The following is a 10,091-nucleotide window of genomic DNA, read 5'->3' as shown; positions in this document are numbered from 1 at the left end:
GTGTGTCCACATACTTTTGCATATATAGTGTATATCATAAGGCCTTTCTTTGAGGGCCTAGTTACACCGAGGGGTGAAAGTAAGCTGGTACGGCGTCCCGGATAAATAAATATTGGGGGTACGCCGTACCGGTAGGACGTGAACCTATCACAATAATTAACACAAAATGCCAAGAAAATATAGACCATTACACCATTATTTAACATTACCGCATGTCAGCCACATGAGATAATTAGAGAATTGATTTGAAAACAGGGGGTATAAGCTCCAAATTGTGTTGTGGAGGAGATGGGTGGCCTTTACCGTGACACGCGTGGACAGCAGTGGACGCAATTCAGGCTACAAGTTTAGGCCTAATGACAATCTCAGAATGTCATTACAATACACATGTAGGTGTTTTGTAACAGATATCTCAGTAGCAGGTGCAAGAAGTCCAACTACTAACAGATTAGATTTGTTTAGAAGAATGTATGTTATTTATGTTTGTGTAGCATAAGATGTATCAACAAATCAATGTACATGCAAAAACACGTATTGAAACAAACAATTCTGAAAATCAACCTACAAATATGATAACTTGTTGTGGTTTGGAGCAAACATGAATAAGTAATTTTACTCAACAAGCTTGTTTAAAATCAGCTCACTTCGAGCAGAATTTGTTGAGTAAACAAACTTGAACACATTAGCTCAAATCCTTGACCGTTTGAAGTCCACTCAACTCACAGAATAACGCTGATAAAACAATTGGTTAAATGGGTTTTTATACAGTATGGCCCTGATGCTCAGATGGAGAAATCCCTCGTTCACAGGTGTGATTGTGTTTGAACAATGTCAGTATTGTTGCCTTTATTTCAGGAGTGGAAGTGGTGTTTGACTCATATCAGAGGGAAAGGACTGTCTTCAGAGAAGAGGTTGAATAGAGACCACTCTGATTACATGTACAGTGTGGCAAAAAAGTATTTAGTCAGCCACCAATTGTGCAAGTTCTCCCACTTAAAAAGATGAGAGAGGCCTGTAATTTTCATCATAGGTACACTTCAACTATGACAGACAAAATGAGAAAAAAAATCCAGAAAATCACATTGTAGGATTTTTAATGAATTTATTTGCAAATTATGGTGGAAAATAAGTATTTGGTCAATAACAAACGTTTATCTCAATACTTTGTTATATACCCTACCCGTTTTCTGTAAGTCTTCACAAGGTTTTCACACACTGTTGCTGGTATTTTGGCCCATTCCTCCATGCAGATCTCCTCTAGAGCAGTGATGTTTTGGGGCTGTTGCTGGGCAACACAGACTTTCAACTCCCTCCAAAGATTTTCTATGGGGTTGAGATCTGGAGACTGGCTAGGCCAAGGAGGTTTTCACTCGAAATCTCACGATACATGGCCCCATTCATTCTTTCCTTTACACGGATTAGTCGTCCTGGTCCCTTTGCAGAAAAACAGCCCCAAAGCGTGATGTTTCCACCCCCATGCTTCACAGTAGGTATGGTGTTCTTTGGATGCAACTCAGCATTCTTTGTCCTCCAAACACGACGAGTTGAGTTTTTACCAAAAAGTTCTATTTTGGTTTCATCTGACCATATGACATTCTCCCAATCTTCTTCTGGATCATCCAAATGCTCTCTAGCAAACTTCAGACGGGCCTGGACATGTACTGGCTTAAGCAGGGGGACACATCTTGCACTGCAGGATTTGAGTCCCTGGCGGCGTAATGTGTTACTGATGGTAGGCTTTGTTACTTTGGTCCCAGCTCTCTGCAGGTCATTCACTAGGTCCCCCCGTGTGGTTCTGGGATTTTTGCTCACCGTTCTTGTGATCATTTTGACCCCACGGGGTGAGATCTTGCGTTGAGCCCCAGATCGAGGGAGATTATCAGTGGTCTTGTATGTCTTCCATTTCCTAATTGCTCCCACAGTTGATTTCTTCAAACCAAGCTGCTTACCTATTGCAGATTCAGTCTTCCCAGCCTGGTGCAGGTCTACAATTTTGTTTCTGGTGTCCTTTGACAGCTCTTTGGTCTTGGCCATAGTGGAGTTTGGAGTGTGACTGTTTGAGGTTGTGGACAGGTGTCTTTTATACTGATAACAAGTTCAAACAGGTGCCATTAATACAGGTAACGAGTGGAGGACAGAGGAGCCTCTTAAAGAAGAAGTTACAGGTCTGTGAGAGCCAGAAATCTTGCTTGTTTGTAGGTGACCAAATACTTATTTTCCACCATAATTTGCAAATAAATTCATTAAAAATCCTACAATGTGATTTTCTGGAATTTTTTTTCTCATTTTGTCTGTCATAGTTGAAGTGTACCTATGATGAAAATTACAGGCCTCTCTCATCTTTTTAAGTGGGAGAACTTGCACAATTGGAGCTGACTAAATACTTTTTTGCCCCACTGTATGTTCAAGCATGATGCATGATAGAGGTTGTGGTGCTCAGTTGTATGCAGAGAAAGAGAGGGAGTTTTAGTAGCACACTATGAAGCTGCTGGGGAATATCTTCAGAAAAGCCATCGAGGACAAAGAACAAATGATGCCAATGTGTGATAGATATATGGAGATAGTGGCCAATCTTCCTGCCTGCAGGACAAATATGAAGGGTGTTCAGTACATGTAGCATCACGCTATCACACTATTGTTGTGTAACATTAGCAGTGGACAGAGGGAGCTCTGTGAGCGAGGCTGTGTTAAGTGGGGCCTACCGAGGGCTGTTCCGTCTGTCAGCCAGGGCTGAGGAGAGGAGGACTAGAGAGGACAGTACTAACTGCCATAGTGGAGACATGTTGTCCTCAGACACACACTGTCTGAGTGATTCATGGTCTTTGAGAGGAGGGGAACAGCAGGGAGGACCAGAAGAGGAGACATACAGACGGGAGGAAGAAGACCCAAATGTCACACGTGGGATGTGTGCTGTACACTCAGTGCCATGCTCGCTAGATGAGTGCTGGAATTTGGTGAGAGTGGAAAATATGTACAGTATGGCTGAACTCTGACCTTATGTGGCACTGGAAAACATCTTGTTCTAACAAAGCACTCCTTTATCTGTATTTCTGCATGGCCACAACCACACATACAGTAGAATTCACATCACTCCAGTGTAATGTAGGTAGATGTGGTATATATATCACTGACTCAGTCTAAGCTAGGGAGATCAAACACACTCTACATACACGTAATGCCTCCAACAGGTAAAGTGAGGTAAGGATTATTAGGAGGTCTAATGAGATTCAGACAGGTGATGCTGGCGGAGGAAGCATCGCTGCGGGATAGACAGGTAGATTTGAATAGAAATGTTTTGGCATATGACAGACAGAGCCAGTCCTGAGGAGTCAATCCCTGTTGATGTTGGGGCGGCTCCAGACCTCACATGGCCTCCTGCCAACTGCTCTGCTCGCCCAGGGATGCTTTACGACGCCAGGCCAGGGGAGAGGAGAGGAGGAGAAGGAACATTCCCCAGGCCTGTGTAAATGCCCCCATGGAGCAACTGTTCCTGCTGTACTGTGGGAACAATGGGGGCTCTGGGACAGTATGGTAGGAGGCAGGGAGGGGTAGGGTGGTGGGGGTGAGAGGTTAGCACTCAGCCGTCCATCTGTGTCACTGCTGTGTTTGATTAGCGTCTGTCTGTTTGTGGTCGTTGGGATGTTTTAGCCCTTTTATCCCCTCACTGATGAATTCTTTCCTTCTTGTTCCCAGAATGCCAGAGATAATCTGGTCTCTGTCAGATATCGAATTCCATCTCTTGTATTTGTATTGATTGCCGTCCAAAATAGTTGGATGTTTTATATTCATTTGAATATTTCATTATATTCATTTGAGTCTTCTTTGGCTATAGTTTGGCCGGTGTAGGCCGTCATTGTAAATAAGAATTTGTTCTTAACTGAGTTGCCTAGTTAAATAAAGGTTAAATAAAAATAAATGAAATATAGTATTGTTCTTTGTGAAACAAAGTTCTGTGGAGTATTTGTGTGTGTGTGTGTGTGTGTGTGTGTGTGTGTGTGTGTGTGTGTGTGTGTGTGTGTGTGTGTGTGTGTGTGTGTGTGTGTGTGTGTGTGTGTGTCTGGCATGTCATTGTGAAGATTGTGTCTTTCAGAAGAGGAATTTCTCCTGCTTTTCTCATTGTTTTCCCAAATGGCGTTGCACATTTGGACTACTGTCTGAGGTCAAAGGTCAGATAGAAGGCTCTCTGTACATTAGTCATGTGGATGTTATGTTTGGTTATGTATGCTGTGTTATGTTATATATTAGTTATACTTTACATAATATTTTTATGCCAATCAACTCTATGCACAAGGACTACATGTAACAATTTCCAGTGAAAAAGACCCATTTAGTGGAAGAACTGTACAGATCTATTTTAATACGACCACGTTTTCCAAAAATATCTGCTCCAAATGAAGATTAAAAGATGTCTGCAGAAAGAATGGGATGTCAACTATGACATGGCACCTTGAGTTTGAAAACATCTATTTTGGTTATTGAACTACAGTAAGTGAAGTGGATTCACATCCGGTAACGGAATTACGGTAACGAAATTACATCATGGGTCTCTGATCTATACTACACCGAAATGCAGAATTATGAATATGAATGTCCTTCTCCTTACATTCTCCTGGACATCACAGCACAGCACAACAGATCACAGTAGAGTAGAGTTCAGTACAGTGCAGTAGAGTAGAGTACAGTAGAGTATAGTTCAGTACAGTAGCGTACAGTACAATATACTGTACTCTACTGTACTATACTCTACTTTTCTTTACTGTATTGTATTGTACTGTACTCTACTGTGCTCTACTCACTGTACTGTACTATAACGTACTGTACAGTGCTATCTTAAAGATATGTGCGGTTTTGGTAATTGAATTACAAGACAAAGGCAATATTTCTTAAACTTAGAGAATAAAAAACAATTTCTCCAAAACGAAATATTGATATTAGTTGGCAGTGGTCTTTAGGTCAACATTAATGCATTTTCATGTGTTTCTAATACATTTTAAGACTTTTCTTCTTGATGTTTCTGAAGACATCTTTTCCATCTGTTTGACAAGAAGTCTTTACTTATGCCTCATTTTTAGGATGAAAATGATAAAAAAATGTATCTATGCCTTCATTTCTCCAAAATATAGACTCTTAGCTTTCATTTGACACCCAATTTGATCTGCTCCTATGAACTTCATGTTGGTGCTCATGGGTCCTTTTACATGGAAATGCTCAGTTTGGACAAGAGAGCCTTGAGGATTGGATAGTTTGGACAAGAGAGCCCATGGGATTGAAGAATTTGGACTAAAGAGCCTTTGGGATTAGATAGTTTGGACTAGAGAGCCTTTGGGATTAGATAGTTTGGACAAGAGAGCCCATGGGATTGAAGAATTTGGACTAAAGAGCCTTTGGGATTGGATAGTTTGGACAAGACTGAGTGATTGCGTTATTGTTGTTTTGAGTCCAGTTGTCAGGTGTTTTGAGTCTGTCTGTAACACAGCACTCCAAAGGCCTGTCGTAATTAGACCCATGCTGCTGCAGATTAAAATCCTGTTCTGGCTGTTCCAAACATCATTGCCTTATGACCTGTGTGTGTGTGTGTTTGTGTGTGTGTGCACACCATGTGTGCGCGCCGTATGTGTGTGACCAGCTTGACCTGATAAATGATTCACTGACATTTACTTCTTGGTTCACGGCAGGGCAATTAAGCTGGATTTGAAAAGACATCATAAATGTCTGTGTGTGGGCGAGGGCAGGCGAGGACTGTGGGAATGAGCATCAGCATGAGTAAGGCTGTAAGGCTGTCACTGTGTGCGTAAACTCAGACAGTTGTGTTTGTTAGGAGCAAGCAGCAACTCCTGTAATTAAATCATTTATAGGGATTGTTTATGACTCCCGTATCAAAGTAGAATTTAAGCTGCTCTGTTTTACGGACCTTTAAATCAGTACCTGATGTTTTCCATTGTGTTTCAGACTCAGTCTGGATTTAATTCCTAGCTTAACCTATTTACAGTGCAGCCTGTTACCATTCGATGGGTGCTCTGTGGGTGAGATCTGAGCTGCTGTGAATAAAAGGTCTCTGCTATGCAAATAAATAATGCCATAAAAGCTAACAGGGTGTTTTTCTGCAAGCAGCGAGTGGGCACTGGTTAAACTCTCACCACATGTTGAATTAACAGAGAGAAGAAAAGTAAAAAGTGTAGCATGAAGAGAGAGAGAGCTACGGGGGGCAACTTCAATTTAGGATCCTCATTTTAAATGTCTGGAATGCTCAATTCTGCATTGGCAGTCAATAAGCTGTGTGTGTGTCTGTGTTAGGGCTGGAAATGGCCAGGGACCTCACAAAACGATATTATCACAATACTTAGGTATCGATACAATGTATTGCAATTTTCACGACTCTAGAAGATGGATAACAAGCTATAGGATGAAAAAGTTTTGGCACAGGTACCGCCAGATGACAAGCGCTAGCTAACGCTACCTAGCAAAACCAAAATAAATGACTAATTGATACTTGGAGTCAAAGTATCGATATAATATCGTCCAAAATAATATTGCAATGTGTAACTATATCCATTTTCCCCAATCAGTAGTCTGTCTATGTGTGATGTCCTTAAACAGTCTCCCATAAAGCAGCTGGTGGGAGCATTATTGCACACAGCTCAGATCAGACTCATCCTCGTGACAACACATTATACACAGAAAATATCATAACTAACCAGCCAACTGTAAATCAGCTACAGGCATGTTTTAATTATCATGGAAGGGGTGAACACACAGCAGTGTGAACTAGTCCATACTCCTACATCTTTTATTCCCATGTTACTTCTGAAGGAGTTCTCTTTGTGTTCATTCCTGATAAACACATTGTAACTGGAGAAATGTGTATTGCACATGCCAGTGAAACGTTGTGAATGGGAGAGATGGTGAGAGAGGTGTCTTGCTGTGGGATGCTGGCTCTAGTCAGGTGTCAGCTGTCAGGTGTGTTCCAGTGTGTAGTGTACAGCAGGATTATACAGTAGGCGGAGTCATGGCTGGATCCCATAATAATAGCCCTGGAACAGAAGGCCACCTGCAGCACGCACGCACGCACGCACGCACGCACGTACGCACGCACGCACGCACGCACGCACGCACGCACGCACGCACGCACACACGCACACACACACACACACACACACACACACACACACACACACACACACACACACACACACACACACACACACAGGTTCCCACCAGCTCCTCCGAACTGGCAGTTCTCTCAGCTGTAAAGAACACAGCCTACCACCACTAAGTGTAGCCAGACAGCCAAATATTATATTGGTGACTGTACTGGTTGAAAACAATATGCTTACAGCTGCTTTGAGAGTCCTAAGGTCCAAAATGAGGATGATTTAGTTTTTCCCTCAAATGTCTGAATATCATTAGCGGAACTGAACAGAAATTTGGACACATAGCTTATAAAAATCTGTTCGCTTGGCTATAGTTTCAGTACAAGGTGTGAAGACATCATATTTCTCATATGAAGTATGTGTTATTGTATCACTGTGTGCTGACGCGTCTCCTTCTCTCTGGTGTGCAGCTGATCTCATCGATGTGCTGCGGGTGCTGGAGCTGTCGGACCACATGGAGGGGGTGTCCATGGAGGCTGGCCTCTGCACCAGCAGGAAGGACATGGAGGAGACAGACATGGCCTATAGGATAGACAAGAAGATCCAGCTCAGTGCACCCACCAAACAGCTCTTCCCAGGTAACAACAATCTGTAGAGACGTAGTTCACATCCAATGAGTCTGAGTCATGGTGTATGTGTGGTAATTGCAGTGAATCCTAAGCTTCACTGTAACACAACGGACCTGACTTTGTTCTCCCTCTTCTCCATGGGCTTAGTAGCACAGGCCATTATTATTATTCATTGAAGTTCAGATGTGTGATATTGTTATTTTGGGAGGGGCAGTGGGTCTTGCCAGGGTGGGAGTCCCCAAGGTGGTGTGTTGCTACCTACTGTGTTCTCCACTGTATGACTGACTGTATGACTGACTGTGTGACTGACTGTATGACTGATTGTATGACTGATTGTTTGGCTGTGTGACTGACTGTATGACTGACTGTATGGCCGTATGACTGACTATATGACTAACTAACTGTATGACTGACTGTATGACTGAATGTATGGCTGTATGACTGACTGTATGATTGACTGTATGACTGTATGACTAACTGTATGACTGACTGTATGGCTGTATGACTGACTGTATGATTGACTGTATGACTGTATGACTGACTGTATGACTGACTGTATGACTGACTGTATGACTAACTGTATGACTGTATGACTGATTGTTTGGCTGTATGACTGACTGTATGACTGACTGTATGGCTGTATGGCTGACTGTATGACTAACTAACTGTATGACTGACTGTGTGACTGACTGTATGACTGTATGACTGACTGTATGACTGTATGACTGTATTGCTGACTGTATGACTGACTGTGTGACTGATTGTATGACTAACTGTATGACTAACTGTATGACTGACTGTATGACTGTATGACTGACTGTATGACTAACTGTATGACTAACTGTATGACTGACTGTATGACTGACTGTATGACAAACTGTATGACTGACTGTATGACTGACTGTGTGGCTGACTGTATGACTGACTGTATGACTGACTGTATGACTGACTGTATGACTAACTGTATGACTGTATGACTGATTGTTTGGCTGTATGACTGACTGTATGACTGACTGTATGGCTGTATGGCTGACTGTATGACTAACTAACTGTATGACTGACTGTATGACTAACTGTATGACTGACTGTATGACTGTATGACTGACTGTATGACTAACTGTATGACTAACTGTATGACTGACTGTATGACTGTTTGACTGACTGTATGACTAACTGTATTACTGACTGTATGACTGACTGTGTGGCTGACTGTATGACTGACTGCATGACTGACTGTATGACTGACTGTATGACTGACTGTATGACTAACTGTATGACTGTATGACTGATTGTTTGGCTCTATGACAGACTGTATGACTGACTGTATGGGTGTATGGCTGACTGTATGACTAACTAACTGTATGACTGACTGTATGACTGAATGTATGACTGACTGTATGGCTGTATGACTGACTGTGTGACTGACTGTATGAATGACTGTTGGACTGACTGTGTGGTTGACTGTATGACTGACTGCATGACTGACTGTATGACTGTATTGCTGACTGTATGACTGACTATGTGACTGACTGTATGACTAACTGTGTGACTGACTGTATGACTGACTGTATGACTGGCTGTATGACTGTATGACTGTATGGCTGACTGTATAACTGACTGTATGACTGACTGTATGACTAACTGTATGACTAACTGTTTGACTGACTGTACGACTGACTGTATGACTGTATGACTGTATTGCTGACTGTATGACTGACTGTGTGACTGACTGTATGACTAACTGCATGACTAACTGTGTGACTGACTGTATGACTGTATGACTGACTGTATGACTGGCTGTATGCCTGACTGTGTGGCTGACTGTATGACTGACTGCATGACTGACTGTGTGGCTGACTGTATGACTGACTGCATGACTGACTGTATGACTGTATGACTGTATTGCTGACTGTATAACTGACTCTGCAACTGACTGTATGACTAACTGTATGACTAACTGTGTGACTGACTGTATGATTGACTGTATGACTGTATGACTGACTGTATGACTGACTGTATGACTGGCTGTATGACTGTATGACTGTATCACTGACTGTATAACTGACTGTATGACTGACTGTATGACTAACTGTATGACCAACTGTGTGGCTGACTGTATGACTAACTGTATGACTGACTGTGTGACTGACTGTATGACTGTATGACTGACTGTATGACTGGCTGTATGACTGACTGTATGACTGACTGTATGACTGGCTGTATGACTGACTGTATGACTGTATGACTGACCCTATGACTGACTGTATGACTGACTGTATTACTGTATGGCTGACTGTATGGCTGACTGTATGACTGACTGTATGGCTGACTATATGGCTGTACGACTGACTGTATGACTGTCTGTATGGCT

General features: G+C 42.3%; 1 protein-coding gene across 1 annotated transcript in view; it reads left to right on the top strand.

The window, feature by feature from the left end:
• The first annotated feature begins 3,367 nt into the window (after positions 1-3,367).
• LOC120033993 (collagen alpha-1(XI) chain-like) overlaps positions 3,368-10,091 on the top strand; it is a 71,365-nt gene continuing 64,641 nt past the window's right edge. Inside the window, exons 1-2 of the mRNA XM_038980393.1 lie at positions 3,368-3,500; positions 7,562-7,729. Coding sequence (XP_038836321.1) covers positions 3,368-3,500; positions 7,562-7,729 — 301 coding nt within the window. The remainder of the gene's footprint in view (positions 3,501-7,561; positions 7,730-10,091) is intronic.

The sequence above is a fragment of the Salvelinus namaycush genome, chromosome 41, assembly GCF_016432855.1.
Source record: "Salvelinus namaycush isolate Seneca chromosome 41, SaNama_1.0, whole genome shotgun sequence".
Taxonomy (NCBI): Eukaryota; Metazoa; Chordata; class Actinopteri; order Salmoniformes; family Salmonidae; genus Salvelinus; species Salvelinus namaycush.
The sequence above is the reverse complement of the archived record's forward strand: the minus strand, read 5'-3'. Positions and strand labels throughout refer to the sequence as shown.